The following is a 17,356-nucleotide window of genomic DNA, read 5'->3' on the forward strand; positions in this document are numbered from 1 at the left end:
GAGCTACCCTTCTTTGTACTTTTTCAATGTCATCCGTCAGTCCCATCTGATGCAGATCCCACACTGCACAGCAATACTCCAGAATAGGGCGGACAATCGTGATGTTAGCAGTCTCTTTAGTAGATCTGTTGCACCTTCTGCTCGTAAGTGTTCTGCCAGTGAATCGCAATCTTTGGCTGGCTCTACCCACGACATTATCTATGTGATCGTTCCAGTTTAGGGTATTTGTAATTGTAATCCATAAGTATTTAGTTGAATTTGCAGCCTTCAGATTTGTGTGACTTATTGCGTAATCGAAATTTAGCGGATTTCTTTTAGTACTCATGTGAATAACTTCACACTTTTATTTATTCAGGGTCAGCTGCCACTTTTCGCACCATACAGATATCTAAATCATTTTGCAATTCGTTTTGGTCATCTGATGACTTTACAAGACGGTAAATGACAGCATCATCCGCAAACAATCTAAGACGCTACTGAGATTATCTTCTATGTCGTTAATATAAATCAGGAACAATAGAGGGCCTATAACACTTCCTTGTGGAAAGCCGGATATTATTTCTGTTTTACTCGATGACTTTCCGTCTATTACTACGAACTGTGACCTTTCTGACAGGAAATCACGAATTCGGTCGCACAACTGAGGCGATATTCCATAGGTACGCAGTTTGGTTAGAAGACGCTTGTGAGGAACGGTGTCGAAAGCCTTCTGGAAATCTAAAAATATGGAATCAATTTGACATCCCCTGTCGATAGCAGGGCTATTTATGTTTCGCAAGAACGATATTTTCTAAATCCCTGCTGACTACGTGTCAATAAATCGTTTTCTTCGAAGTACTTCATAATGCTGTCGTTCGTCTTTCTGTTTGTCTGCTTCTCTGCCCGACTGTCAAAAACCCATTTTGACAGGAACGAGTAGACGTATGGAGTTGAAATTTATATCACATACTAATATCTACGGTTCCTTAGCGCTGTAAAAATTGAAGCTTCTAAGTGAATGCGATCAAAAGATAGTCACTTATGTCACATGTCTTGATACTCACCTAGATCCACATCTACATACATACTCCGTAGTCCACCATACGGTTCGTGGCGGAGGTTACCTCGTACCACAACTAGCATCTTCTCTCCCTGTTCCACTCCCAAACAGAACGAGGGAAAAATGACTGCCTATATGCCTCTGTACGGGCCCTAGTCTCTCTTATCTTATCTTTGTGGTCTTTCTCGAAATATAAGTTGGCGGCAGTAAAATTGTACTGCAGTCAGCCTCAAATGCTGGTTCTCTAAATTTCCTCAGTAGCGATTCACGAAAAGAACGCCTCCTTTCCTCCAGAGACTCCCATCCGAGTTCCTGAAGCATTTCCGTAACACTCGCGTGATGATCAAACCTACCAGTAACAAATCTAGCAACCCGCCTCTGAATTGCTTCTATGTTCTCCCTTAATCCGACCTGATAGGGACCCCAAACGCTCGAGCAGTACTCAAGAATAGGTCGTATTAGTGTTTTATAAGGGGTCTCCTTTACAGATGAACCACATCTTCCCACAATTCTATCAATGAACCGTAAACGACTATCCGCCTTCCCCACAACTGCCATTACATGCTTGTGCCACTTCATATCGCTCTGCAATGTTACGCCCAAATATTTAATAGACGTGACTGTGTCAAGCGCTACACTACTAATGGAGTATTCAAACATTACAGGATTCTTTTTCCTATTCATCTGCATTAATTTACATTTATCTATATCTAGAGTTAGCTGCCATTCTTTACACCAATCACAAATCCTGTCCAAGTCATCTTGTATCCTCCTACAGTCACTCAACGACGACACCTTCCCGTGCACCACAGCATCATCAACAAACAGCCGCACATTGCTATCCACCCTATCCAAAAGATTGTTTATGTAGATAGAAAACAACAGGGGACCTACCACACTTCACTGAGGCACTCCAGGTGATACCCTCACCTCCGATGAACACTCGCCATCAAGGACAACGTACTGGGTTCTATTACTTAAGAAGTTTTCGAGCCACTCACATATTTGGGAACCAATCCCATATGCTCTTACATTAGTTAGGAGTCTGCAGTGGGGCACCGAGTCAAACGCTTTCCGAAAGTCAAGGAATATGGCAGCCGTCTGATACCCTTCATCCATGGTTCGCAAGATATCATGTGAAAAAAGGGCGAGTTGCGTTTCGCAGGAGCAATGCTTTCTAAAGCCGTGCTGATGCATGGACAGCAACTTCTCTGTCTCAAGGAAATTCATTATATTCGAACTGAGAATATGTTCGAGAATCCTGCAACAAACCGATGTTAAGGATATTGGTCTGTAATTTTGAGGATCCGTCCTTCTACCCTTCTTATATACAGGCGTCACCTGCGCTTTTTTCCAGTCACTCGGGACTTTACATTGGGTAGGAGATTCGCGATAAATGCAAGCTAAGTAAGGAGTCAATGCAGTAGAATACTCTCTGTAAAACTGAATTGGAATCCCATCAGGACCTGGCGATTTATTTATTTTCAACCCATTCAACTCACAAACTCATCAAAACCTATGGGACACTTTCCGTTGGCCTAGACTCACGAAATTAGGCAAGAAGCAAGGTTTCATAGTACAACTAAAAGAAAAAAATCTGAAAATTGTTAATTTATGACTACATCACAAGAAAAAAATTGTGTCATTTGTTATCCGACTGACTACTTGTCCGTCCGTCTGTTAAGACCCTTTTTTTCTCAGAAACGGATAGACATATCAAATTGAAATTTACGCCGCACACTAAGGTCTATGGATGCTTCACGATGTAATAAAAGTAAGCTTCTAATTCAGTGCAATCAAAAGATACGGCCATTTATGTCATTATTTTGATTCGCACAAACTCACTCGTCAAAACATCTAAAACACTTACCGTTGAATTAGAATCATGAAATTAGGTAAGAAGCAAGGTTTAGGAGTACAACTAAAGGAAAAAATCCGAAAATGTCAATGTGTAATTATATCGAGGGAAAAAATATTTTTTTGTTGTTCTCCAAAGTCTTGGAACTTTCAAGACCGATATCATGCCAGTATTGGCATCGATAACAGACCAAAATCGTCGAGATTCTCGATTCCCAGGATGGATGAACTATCTGTATACATGATTAGTTCTGTACGGAGCCCTAGTTGCTCGAGTCCTTCTCGCACTTATCCGAATTTTTTATATTATTTTTTTATTAGTTCCAGACAATGCTCATGTCACTACATATTTTTATTTATTTTATTTTATACGTCTAGTTCCGTAGGTACAAATCGAGGAGCAAATCTCCAAGATCATGGAACGTGTCGGTACATGAAATTACAACATAAAGGTAATAAAAGATAAAATAAAATGATTATGAACCCAGAAAAGACAAACGATAAGTTTATGTAAACACAATCAACAATATAACATAGGAATCAGCTTAATTTTTCAAGGAACTCCTCTACAAAAAGAGTGACCCATGAGGAAACTCTTCAGTTTCGATTTGAAAGAGCGTGGATTACTGCTAAGATTTTTAAATTCTTGTGGTAGCGTATTGAAAATGGATGCAGCAGTATACTGCACACCTTTCTGCGCAGGAGTCAAGGAAGGGCGATCCAAATGCAGATTAGATTTCTATCCAGTATTAACTGCATGAAAGCTGCTAATTCTTGGGAATAAGCTGATATTGTTAACAAGAAGCGACAGTAAAGAATACAAATATCGAGACGCCAATGTCAGAATACCCAGGCTAGTGAACGGGGGTCGACAAGAGGTTCGCGAACTTACACCACTTGATACCCGAACTGCCCGTTTCTGAGCAAAAAATATCCTTTGAGAATTTAGCAATTATATACAACCGCTCGCTCACAGAAAGACCCGTACCTAAAGACTGGAAAATTGCTCAAGTCACACCAATACCCAAAAAGAGAAGTAGGAGTAATCCGTTGAATTACGGGCCCATATCCCTAACGTCGATTTGCAGTAGGGTTTTCGAACATATACTGTATTCGAACATTATGAAGTACCTCGAAGTAAACGATTTATTGACAAGTAGTCAGCACAGATTCAGAAAATATCGTTCTTGCAAAACACAATAGCCCTTTATACTCATGAAGTAATGAGTGCTATCGACAGGGGATGTCAAATTGATCCCATATTTTTAGATTTCCATAAGGCTTTCGAAACCGTTCCTCACAAGCGTCTTCTAACCAAACTGCGTGCCTTCGGAATATCGCTCAGTTGTGCGACTGGATTCGTGATTTCCTGTCAGAAAGGTCACAGTTCGTAGTAATGGACGGAAAGTCATCGAGTAAAACAGAAATAATATCCGGCGTTCCCCAAGGAAGTGTTATAGGCCCTCTATTGATCCTGATCTATATTAACGACATAGAAGATAATCTCAGTAGCGTTTTAGATTGTTTGCAGATGATGCTGTCATTTACCGTCTTGTAAAGTCATCAGATGACCAAAACGAATTGCAAAATGATTGGTGCGAAAAGTGACAATTGACCCTGAATAAAGAAAAGTGTTAAGTTCTTCACATGAGTACTAAAAGAAATTCGCTAAATTTCGATTACGCGATAAGTCACACAAATCTGAAGGCTACAAATTCAACTAAATACTTAGGGATTACAATTACAAATACCCTAAATTGGAACGCTCACATAGATAATGTTGTGGGTAGAGCCAACCAAAGATTGCGATTCATTGGCAGAACACTTAGAAGGTGAAACAGATCTACTAAAGAGACTACTTACAACACGCTTGTCCGTCCTATTCTGGAGTATTGTTGTGCGGCGTGGGATCCGCATCAGATGAGACTGACGGATGACATCTAAAAAGTACAATGAAGGGCAGCTCGTTTGTATTATCGCAAAGTAGGGGAGATAGTGCCACAGACATGCTACTTGAATTGGAGTGGCTATCATTAAAACAAGGGCGTTTTTTGTTGCGGCGGGATCTTCTCATGAAATTTCAATCACCAATTTTCTCCTCCGATTGCGAAAACATTCTGGTGGCACCCACCTATATAGGGAGAAATTATCATCACGATAAAATAAGAGAAATCAGCGCTCGCACAGAAAAATTTAAGTGCTCGTTTTCCCCGCGGGCTTGAAGGTGGTTCATTGAACCCTCTGCCAGGCACTTTATTGTGAATAGCAGAGTAATCACGTAGATGTAGATGTAGATGGGTAGAATTACCCCAAAATATAATACCATACGACATAAGCGAATGAAAATAACCAAAGTACACTACTTTTCGTGTCGAACTATGACTTACTTCAGATACCGTTCGAATAGCAGCATTAGGTCTTTGAACAAGATATCAAATGTGGGAAATCCTTGTTCTTGTCGACGATAACCTGAGTAAGTAGTCCCTAGTCGTAACACAGAGCATCCCAAAACATCACAAAACTACCTCCGACCTGAACTACACCCTCCATATCCTGCGTGATAAATACCTCATGAACCCAACGGTGCACTCGAAGTCTTGCATCATTTGCGAAGAGACCAAACCGCAACACATCGAACCACACATAAGCCTCCAGGTCAGCAGTTTTCCAGTTTCTGTGTTGTCTGACTCACTGAAGATGTTAAACTTTATATGTTACTGTGAGCAACGGCTTTTTGGGAGGTACTCGACTGCAGCTGTCCAATGAATGCTGTTCACTTCGCATTGTTCGTTCGGAAACTGGTTGCAACGGGCCTGCGTTCACTAACAGCAGCAATTGGTGTTGGGTTTGAAACCGACTGTCGGTGACGTGACACTTATCTTCAGCTTCTACGGTTAGGATCTTTCTACGACCACTGGTCTTAAGCCGTGCTACGTGACTTGTAGACACGTTAATACACTAGCAAATCGGGTGACTTCTTTCACGGTTTGATCATGAGCACATCCAAACACGACAGCTCCTTTCTGCCGTTCTGTCTCTTCTCCACGCTGACCCACGTAATGGGCTGACTACATACCAGCAACTGACGCATCCACACTACTTTATTGTTACGACTTCCATCAGCACTGGAGAATCAAATGGCCGTCTGCTACCAGTTCTGCACTATCTCCATGCCTCCAAAGGGGTCATTGTGCTCTTTCAAAGCGGTGACTAATAATTTGTCTATTGAGATTACTTTTGTCTGTCTGGCGTCTTTCATCGCCGATCTGCAGGTTCTTCAGTCGCCTGAGAAGTTTACATTCATCTTAGTCAACTGACGGTCCTCCCCAGTGTGTCAGGACACAAAAGGGGCCGCCGGCTGATTCCCTAATAATACGTTTACGACCTCTGAGGACAATGCTGCTTGCCGCACGGCTCCATGGGGACCCCTCCCCGTCCGTACAGGCCTAATGACCACTGGCCAAGGAACTCACGCTTTCCACCAAGGACGACTCTTCACACAGCTGCTCGCCCAACTTCTGTAATATATCAACGGTTGACGCAACTGCATTCAAAGGCCCACATGGAATAACTGAGGCACTTTTTGGAAGAAAAGCTCATAAGACAAAATGGTTATTTCAGATAGGACAGCTTAAGTATTTACTTTTAATATGGTTCAAATGGTTCTAAGCACTATGGGACTTAACATCTGAGGTCATCAGTCCCCTACTTTTAATATGTTTGAATAACAACCTGATTCTAATATACAAGTATATTTGAATAGAATTTATACTGCTATTAAGTAACTCATGTTTTTAATGTGAAAAATAATACTTCCAATGAACAGTTATAGGCCAGTTTCGCACAAGTCAGTGTCATTAGGTTATAATGAGCAAACATTCCTTTCATCAAATGTTATTTTAGCCCTCAGACCATATTAAAACATAAATGTAACGTAATTCTAAATAATACCTATGACCAGGGAACCCTCAGAAAGGTACAAAAATAATATAACTGGAAGCAAATTGATAACAAAATACAACTATACAAATAAATTACCACTGTTTTGTCCTGTGGTCCTTACTTTATGATCGCCACTTTCTCTGGTACAGTTTCTGGTTGCTAAAGGACCTTTTGTTTTTCTTCTTCTTCTTCCAGATCTGCATGGATGTCTATTTTCTAAATAACAACACGTAACTGTTGATTGTCTTCAAGCATATAACCATAACTACTCACATCATCAATGTACTTAAATAAATCCCTGACAACGTTTTCTTTTTTTGGTCTCACTGGATTAAACGCCAGTGTTGATGGTCTCAGGTTTTTCAATAACCCATTACTGTACGTCTGTTTCCAAAGTCGAAATGATGTATACTGACCTTTGTATGTTAGTGAGGGTAGTACTGCTTACAAGGGAACCTGCCCATCGCACCCCCCTCAGATTTAGTTATAAGTTGGCACAGTGGATAGGCCTTGATAAACTGAACACAGATCAATCGAGAAAACAGGAAGAAGTTGTGTGGAACTATGAAAAAAACAAGCAAAATATACAAACTGAGTAGTCCATGCTCAAGATAGGCAACATTAAGGAGTAAACCAGGTAAGGAGCGGTGTGGTCCTGTGGTTAGCGTGAGCAGCTGCGGATGAAGAGCTCCTTAGTTCAAGTCTTCCCTTGGCTGAAAATTCTTAATTTTTTATTTTCAGACAATTATCAAAGTTCAGGAACACACACACAATCAACTTCGCTCTCCAAAGTTCCAGGACATGTTCAGATTTGCTTGTACACATGCAGGATTTGACGGTATACACACGGAAAAATTTGAAAACGTTAAAAACATATGTTTTGACAGAGCACAGGGAAAACTGTGCGACTGTGAAACTGTTGCATTCATTTGTTGCAGTTTATGAGACAAACTCTTGTGATTTCATCACTTTTTTGGGAGTGATTATCACATCCACAATAAAACCTAATCGGGGAAGGTAGAAGAATCTTTTTACCCATTCGCCAAGTTTACAAGTTAGGTGGGTCGACAACATATTCCTGTCATGTGTCGTATAGAATATATCAGACGTGTTTTCCTGTGGAGGAATCGGTTGACCTATGAACTTGCGATCAAATGTTTTCGGTTCCCATTGGAGAGGCACGTCCTTTCGTCTATTAATCGCACGGTTTTGCGGTGTGGTCGCAAAACATAGACACTAAACTTATTACAGTGAACAGAGACGTCAACGAACGAACGGACAGATCATAACTTTGCGAAAATAAAGAAAGTAAACTTTTCACTTGAGGGAAGAGTTGAACCGAGGACCTCTCATTCCACAGTTGCTCACGCTAACCACGAGACCACGGCGCTTCTGAGCCCAGACTATCCTTGATGTTGCATATCTTTGGCATGGACTACTCAGTTTGCATATTTTACTTGTTTTTTTCGTAGTTCCACACAACTTCTTCCTGTTTTCTCGATTGATCTATGTTCAGTTTTTCAAGGCCTATCCACTGTGCCAACTTGTAACTAAATCTGAGGGGGGTGCGATGGGGAGGTTCCCTTGTTAGTATTTCAGGACAAAATACTTCTGAATTTTAAACACATAAGCACTCGCTACATGCATCAAGAAAAACTGCCCTGGCTGTGAGAATTACAATAATAAAACAAAACCGTGGTATGAAACTTCCTGGCAGAGTAAAACTGTGTGCCGGACCGAGACTCGAATTCGGGACCTTTGCCTTTCGCGGGCAAGTGCTCTATCATTTTTTTTTTTTTTTTAATTCTCATTTTGTTCGCTTCATCTGCTCGGGGCGGACGTCGTACGACAGCCGTTTAGGTTCGTTGTTGATCGATTAACTCAGTTTTTTTTATTACAGAGGGCAGCTAACCCTCTGACCGAACACGCTGAGCCACCGGCGCGGCTGTTATGATGATGAAGACAGCACAACACCCAGTCCCTGAGTGGAGAAAATCCCCGACCCAACCGGGAATCGAACCCGGGCCCGTAGGACGGCAATCCGTCACGCTGACCACTCAGCTATCGGGGCGGACTCATCTAAGCTACCCAAGCACGACTCACGCCCCGTCTTCACAGCTTTACTTCCACCAGTCGTGCTTGGTTAGCTCAGATGGTAGAGCAATTGCCCGCGAAAGGCAAAGGTCCCGAGTTCGAGTCTCGGTCCGTACACAGTTTTAATCTGCCAGGAAGTTTCATATCGGCGCACACTCCGCTACAGAGTGAAAATCTCATTCTTAAAACCGTGATAGTCTATTATACATAATCCAATAACTCATTTTAAACAATTTTCCGAAACAGGGCACATAGAGCTATCGACTTTTTTTTCCGGAGGATGCTTCAATCAGTGTGTACTCCATCTCCCTCTTAGACCAGGCGACCTCGAGACGTACTGGACAATTGCTTAGTGATAACTAAACATAACTTCCTAATTTGCTGCTTAGCATCGGTCCAGCAAATGTAGCCACTACAGTAAGCTCCGCGTTGTGGCTCTGACGACCAAATGTAGGTCGACCAGCCGCCATGTCATCTTCTGCCAGTGGCGTCACTGGATTCAGTATGGAGGGGCCTGGGGTCAGCCGCTGTCGACTTCCTTGACCCTGGAGCTGCCACTTCACATTCAAGTTGTTCCTCAGTTGGCCTCTCGAGGCTGAGTGCACCCTACAACAGTCCTCTCACCAAGGAAAAATCCGACGCATCGCGAATCGAAACCCGGTCCTCCGCATAACATAGCCACTGAAGTACTCATGTTTAATAATTTCGACACTATAGTTTTGGTGGATGAATGCTGTCTATACTGGCGAATCACATCCCGCCAATGTCATAAATTTTGACGCTCTTATCTGTAGGATAGCATCCAGTCTTAAAAGTGTTGGTTCAATGTTCTGTCTCCTTTATTGGTTATTTAATTCCCTCCACATGAAAAAGGCGGTTGGCAGCGGCCATATTACCGCTCTTCTGCGTAATAGTATTACAAATAGTCACATAATTTTAACAGTTAAAAAGAATAAAAAAATGGAATTAAAATACAGTAAAAGACGATGGTGATAGGGTAGTTGTTGGAATGAAGAGAAAACATCTTTAAAAATGAACACAATGAAGTGAAATAATAATCATGAATTTATAATACATCCTTGTATATACCTTTCCATCTGTCAAAAAATGTGTTTTGCATTCGGAACGTATGTCCCAGCTTGTACGAGGGGCACAGATCAGGTACTGTCAGTAATGCCACATAATCTATAACTTTAACTCGACAAACACTTTCAGTTATAGTAAGCACGTTAGGCGAAATGTGATAGTAAACAACCTGAAAAAGCTATTGCGCCATTTTACTTCCTGCAAGGTGCAAAAGAACAGTCTACCCGCAACAAAATAAGGTTGAGGCCCTGTACAGTTGGTCAGTAAAAGGTCGCACTATAGAGAAAAATGCAACAGAGTAGAAGACTGAAGACATAAGCTGCCAGAGTTGAAGGGGAAGGAGACTGCCAGGAAATCAACAAATTGGAGAACAGTGGTTAAGGCATTGGACTCTTACTAGGGATGAACGGTGTTCCAATCCAGTATTTAGGTGTCCCATGCCTTCCCCAAATTGCTTAAACTAAATGTCGTGATGCCTTGATGCCTCCTTCCATTCACCTTTTCTACTTCTGAATTTATATGGTCATCCCATTTGATGTCGCTTTGCAGTACAATCCATACAGACTTAACACTAGGACGCCTAGTTTCAAACTGTCCCCTAGAACGCCCAATGGAGGTCAATTTACCACTAGGGTTTCTCATGAATTTAAAGTTTTTTTTTTCAAAATGTAACGATATTTCGTATTTATTGTCTCTAATATTGCTTTCATTATATTTTCATGAATAATAATTATATGGGCACATTTTTATTTGAACCTGCTAAATTTTATTTTTGTGTTTCAGCATACAAGGGTAAATTACACTGTATTAGAGGTACTTAAAACGCCTTACTTTTTCAGTAATTGTGTTTTACATTATGTAACAATAGGTGACAAATGTTATTATTACAAAATTGCTTTCTTATCCACTAATTACACTTCTATCCGGCAAAAAATTATTATTGTTTTACTAGACATATCCATACGAACGACTCAGTATATTCACAGAATCTCAGTGTACTTTTTGCATATCCGTTTGCCCTTCTGCTTAGACATGAAATGTACGCAAATTTTTCACGTTTAAAACATATTTCTCTAGTTCTGTTTTTATTGCACAATCAAACATTGCAAGTTTTGCGTTTAGCACCTTAGGTGTCCTTTCTTCTCTATCGAGAGTCAAAGTGGATGGGGTCTAAAATTGATGTGGGCTGGAATTCCTGATTGGCACCACGAACACTTCTGCAGCTTTCATTATAAAAGACCGTCGAGAGATGGTGGTGCGTTATCAACTTGTTCAAGGTGTGGGTATTGATCATAGGCAGACCTAGAATGTTACAGAAAACGTACGGACCTGCGCTTCGTCATGGCCCTTACGAGTGAAATATGATTTACCACATCTGCGCCGAATTTAGTGTTATTAGGAAAATTGACAGTTCCTAGAGTTTTCTTTTCTGCAGCCTCATCGACTTTTACACGGGAGTGCGCAGAACAAAGAAAAAAACAAATTTTGTTAGCCTTCCCTTGGCAAGAAGTTAAAGTAATGACACTCGAATGAAGTAGAGTCTGTCCTTTTCTCACAGGTGGTGGCACTTCTCTTCCACTCCTGCCAAAAGTGCCAACAATGCTTGTATCCTTCTTTTTCAGCTCTTTTGCCGGCCAGAGAGACGCGAAGAAGTTGTCTCATGTAACAGTTATCCCCTTTCGTAAGTAAGATTCCACGAGACGTTGCGTAACATGTTCTGCCAGTCTAGTATCTGCATGTCTCGTTTCATCTTTTCCCAAGTAAGTAAAACGCATTCATAACATACCTGATTTTAGCGTCTGTGAGCAGCCAATACTTTATTTTCAGATTCAGAAAGGAAGAGTCTGCGATAGCGACCCATTATAGCTAGAAGTCGAGCTGTTAGTGACAACAGACAGACGCGCAAAAACTGACGCAACTTAATTAATGATTAGAGGGAAAATTGAAATATATCACTAGCAGCTGCTGCTAGCTATGGAATGGACTGTTAAAAATATGTTTTCTCTTGATGTATATACTCTTAATGAAAATAGAATACCTATCGATGGTTAACATTTCATACTTCTTGAAAAAACTTGAAAATAAAAAAAATAATTGAAGAAAGGTCCGATGTTTTGTGAAATGGTTTGTGTAAAAGTAAGAAATAAAATAGATTAGAGGTTTATTTGACGCACTTTTGAATGATGCTCGAAATCACATACAGCAAATGAGGTGCCGACTGAGAATTTAAAGTGCAATGTTTAACTTAGAACCTTAGGATCTTAAAGAGTACGAGAGGATGTTTGTGTCGTGAAATTTTAGTCAATGATCTGCTTTCCTCACTAACGCATGAGCATCTCAGCTGCTGTACATGATATCGAGCATCAGTCAAAAATGTGTCAAATGCTTCTCTAATCTACTTTATTTCTTACTTTTACAAACATCATTTCACAAAGAAAGACCGGTTTCATTTCAAAGGTTTTTTTTGCACTTATTAGTTTTTTATCATCTTTTTGCGTTGTTCGGACTACTTTGGTTGTACGTACATTGTCTTACTTGTTAAGGTTGCCAGATTTTGCTGCACTGTCTTAAATTCTTTGTTTATTTTTGACTTTATCCATACAATATTCTGCTGTCTGGCTTGTGTTGGTACGATGTTAGCTGCTGTCGCCTTTTTGGCTGCCCTCCCCTAGGCATCATCTTTATTATTGCAATTAGATGAGTTTTCACTGATGTCTGTGAATTTTCCTTACAGCCACTAACTGCGTCTGCAATTGCCGCAGCCTGCCAATTAGGATCACATGTACTATCGGCTATTAAACTATTTTCTATTTCAATACAGTTGATTGCTGTTTGATATTCGCTTTGAGTAAATACCTTTAGATCTTTGTATATGGAGAAACCACAGAAAACCAAAATTCATGAGGACCGGTGGGCAGGTGAACTTCACTCTGTATCTCAACCACTGTGCCACCTCGCTCAGTTAAACTTGGAAAAGTTAGCTTTCCTTTCTGATAACTTCAGGATGTCAATGAATTGTTCAATAAATGTTGTACAACGTTTTCTAAAAATGGGATCATTTCTTTTCAGCTATACTTCTTTATCCTACATTAATTTTCACCTGGTCTAGATGTGTCACTCAGTGTTAAACTAGTTTTTGTATCTGTATAAGTTTTGGGGTCTTTGAACACAATAAAATAATGGAATTGAAGTGTTCAGAAAAGCATACAAGCATTAGACTAAGTACACATTACGAAGTGCAAGCTGTGTAGCACCGAAGACACTCAGTCAAAATACAGGGTGACACAAAAGTCCGTTAACATGTGGAAATGCATTAATTCACGGAATAATGTTGTCGTTACTCGGAGATGAAGAAGCTTGCACAAGATAGAGTAGCATGGAGAGCTGCATCAAACCAGTCTCTGGACTGAAGACCACAGCAACAACAATGTAGGCAGAGAACTGAAAATTGGCACACATGCGTGAAATGACATGAGGTTTCATTGAAACAAAAAAAGAGCCCAAAAATTGGCCATCAGGTGGCTGGACGGCAACATGTAAGTGACGCCGCATCAGAATCGTGTTTAAAATGAAATATACTGAGAGCAGAAATCGGGTCATCCGTAGCCTGTCTAATTAACACCTACTGGGAGTTGTGACTTTTATGGAGGATGGCACGCCACCCTAGATTGCTACACGTGTGAAATATATATCTCTTCCGCACGTTTGGCGAGGATAGCGCGCTGAGCCGACGCCTCCATCATCCTTGGCCTCCCATGTCCCCAGACCTCAGTCCGTGTGATTATTGGTTGTGGAGTTACCTGAAGTCGCACGTCTGCCACGATCGTCCGATTTCATTAGGCATGCTAAAAGACATCATCCAAAGGCATTTTCTAACCATACGTACCAACATGCTGTACAAGGTTGTTCGCAACATTTTTCCTCGACTACAGTTATTATAGATGAATGATGGCCGACATTTTGAGCATTTGTTATAAAGAAAATCGCCTTTGCTAAAAATCAGTTGTTACGCTAATTACTGTTTTTGTATCATATGAAGCGCAATCTGTCAGTCATTGTGTGAACTTTTTTGTTTCAATAAAACCCCATGTAATTTCAAGAATGTGTGTCACTTTTTACCTCTTTACCTACATTATTCCGTGAAGTATTGAATTATCCAATATTAACGGACTTTTGGGTCACACTGTAAATCACGTTACCTTCAAATTCCTGAAGACTTGTTTATTCTCATAAGGAAATTTAATAGGATATAACTTTGAATAAAGAACAAACCTATCTGGTAACAACATATGCACGTACTTAGTGTGGAAGCTCATTAATTAGCGTGACAATGTTGGCGTACCTTCCTCTGGACGTATTTCTCCATATGTCGAGGCTACTTCATCCGTCTCTGATAGCCGATTGCCGGAAATAGCAGGTAGTGGTGAACTGAAACTGGAAATAGGGTAGTCAGCCGAGACCTGCAGAAACAGAAAACATCAAGATATGAATTGTGAACTTCATTTGGCCGTCATATTTGAGAATTCTTACCACTTTCAGGTTCATAATTCCATAATCAGAACACCAGTTTCAGATCGTAGCGAAGTTCTCTTGCACAGGCGGTCTGTGAGTCTAAGAATGAGAGCCGAAGGGAAGTGAATTAATTCCCTTTGAAGCTGGAACTGACTAGTTAGTAGTGACAGACCAAAATGGTTTTCGCTTAGAAAGTAACCCAAATAGTAATACAAATATTCAATGAAGTAATGATGCAATCAAGCTACGAACTGAAAACAGTAACTTATATTTTCCGTTGTTAGTACAATTTATATGGCAGAGACAGTAAATCTTCTGTTAAAACGTTTACGTAAACAATAATAATATGCAACAGTAAGAAAGTATAGTTGCAGTGCACTCAACTGGGGTAGTCCAGTAATAACTTGCAAATGCTTGCAAAACTGACCACTATGGGAGATCTAGCTTTACCGCCGGCCTATCCGTCTGCTTTGTTTAATAGTTCTCAGTGAGACTGCTCTGAAATTCTGGATATGAAACTCGAGGTGAGCTAATTAATTGGCGATGAAGAATTAAAGTCAAGGTAAAATAATACACTGGCGTATTAAACGTATATTTGAAATACACATTCACATACACATTTTAATAGTTCATAAATTGACGTGACAGTTATTTAATACAATTATTGTTAGACCCAAAACGCCGTGAATTTAGTGTTATTGCATAGAAAAATTAAAGTTTACGTCTATAAAGTACTTTTCTTATCTTAACAATGAAAATTATTCATCGGACATTGACTAATTCAACCAGGAATATGTTTCACTTGCCATGCACATTCAATTCATTCGCATAGCTCAGCATATGTACAATATTCTTGGATGCAACACAGATCCTCACACAAAGATTTAAGAAGATATTGTGCCTTTGTCACATGAAGCACTGAAGTCCTAGTTCATAAACAAGTACAGCAAAAACATAGTCCGTCACCGACAGAACAGAAATAAAACTTTTTTGCAGAGAGCCAAACCCAGAACCCTTTTCTTTCGCGAATAAATGTTCTATCGACTGAATTACCTTCTTCTCTCTTATTTTTTTTATTAAAAGGCTTTTATTGCGCTGAAAGTTAATGAACTACAACGTTGTACAAACGCTTATGCAAAGCTTTAACGTCATCAATACAGCCTTTGAATTATTTTCAATAGGCATGGATAAAATATAAGAACAAAAATAAAAAAGTTTGAAAAGTACGTGACAATCCCAACATACATTTTGTGTTCTCAAGAATATAATAAAAATTTTATTTGAACTTCTTCTTGCATAAAATTTCATTTGTATTATGTTGATATACTGTTTGTACTCGGTTCAGGTGTACAACAGAGAAATTAAACAGCAGAACTGCAACAACTGCCATAGAATATATGTTATCCCAAAATAAGAATTTCACATGTATTTTAAAAGAAATTGAGCATGTGCTATTTACGTATGAATGATTTGTTTAAATTTATTGTAGGTGAAAAGTGATTTGTTGCAGTTTTTATTAACTAATTTGTGTATATAACAAAACTAAACGACACGATTTCTTCGGCTTCATTAAGAAAAAGTTCAATGATACACTGAACAATACTTTTGTCTCTGTCCCATTCTCATGTGTACTCTCAAAACGGTCTGCTTTAGCAAATTATTTTTTTGTAATTTTATAAGATTTTTCCCAATTCTCTTGTTCAAAAAATGGTTCAAATGGCTCTAAGCACTGTGGGACTTAACATCTGAGGTAATCCGTCCCATAGACTTAGAACTACTTAAACCTAACTAACCTAAGGACATCACACACATCCATGCCCGAGGCCCGACTCGAACCTGCGACCGTAGCAGCCGCGTGGTTCCGGACTGAAGCGCCTAGAAACCGCTCGACCACAGCGGCCGGATCTCTTGTTCTATCATGTATTTCTGTTACTAGTTTGAATGCGAACTCTTTATCATCGTTTTTATTTTATAACCTGTCACGAGAGTCACACGCAGATAATTGTGCGCTAATGGTCCATATCTGATTCCTAGATGAAATTTGGAGTTTCAGTGCTGCAGTGACAAAAAGTCAGTAAGTTCACATTCGTCAGTGCCCTTATGTCTAGCTATAGAAAATATCAAATAACTGACAAGCAAGAAAATTCCTCGCGCCTTGCATCAAGGAAAAATTTCCAATCTGTCTGCAAAAGTTAGTCGATATATTTATGGTGCTTATCGTGATGATACATAGTTTTTTCCTCACCCAATTCCAAATGGTAAATGTTTTATAGCATAGATTCATACATGGTATTCAGCTGCCTCTACCGACGTCGTCTTATGCAATCCAAAATGACAGAAAAATGTAGTTGGCCAGTTCGCTCTGGAGATGTGAAGCATGTTGATAGAATGTCGCAGAATAAGTGATGAAGTATTCGAAAACACCTTAGACCTATTGTACAAATTTTGTTTGTTAAGCTACTTTAGCACACTAACACTGTGAGTCATATATTAACCTTTAGCGGAAAGTTGTTGCTTTCACGCTTCTCATTTTCGTATCTGCTGTTAATTTCGTTGTTTCCGCTGGTGACACAAGCTTTATAAGGCAACGTTTCTGAACCATTTACGAAAGATTAATCATCATAAGCGGAATAAACTTACTTAACTACACCACTGATCACACAAAGAAAGGTTAGAGGCATTTGGATAAGTATGGCAGAAGTAAGGTGTATTTTGGTCCAAAAATACCGTGACACATGGATAATCCTCACTTGTATTTCTTACAGTATGATTCCTTTTGTTAACAGTCGTCCAAAGCTCTGAGAGGGAACTTATATCGATTACGTT

At 39.9% G+C, this 17,356-nt stretch overlaps 1 protein-coding gene across 1 annotated transcript in view; it reads right to left on the minus strand.

Annotated features, from left to right (window-relative positions):
• Positions 1 to 17,356, minus strand: part of LOC124722210 (dynein axonemal intermediate chain 3-like) — a gene marked incomplete at its 5' end in the record, with an annotated part of 287,800 nt that overhangs the window by 91,072 nt on the left and 179,372 nt on the right. Inside the window, one exon of the mRNA XM_047247406.1 lies at positions 14,361 to 14,478. Within this exon, the coding sequence (XP_047103362.1) occupies positions 14,361 to 14,478 (118 nt within the window). The remainder of the gene's footprint in view (positions 1 to 14,360; positions 14,479 to 17,356) is intronic.

This window comes from Schistocerca piceifrons, chromosome X (genome assembly GCF_021461385.2).
Source record: "Schistocerca piceifrons isolate TAMUIC-IGC-003096 chromosome X, iqSchPice1.1, whole genome shotgun sequence".
In the NCBI taxonomy this organism is placed as follows: Eukaryota; Metazoa; Arthropoda; class Insecta; order Orthoptera; family Acrididae; genus Schistocerca; species Schistocerca piceifrons.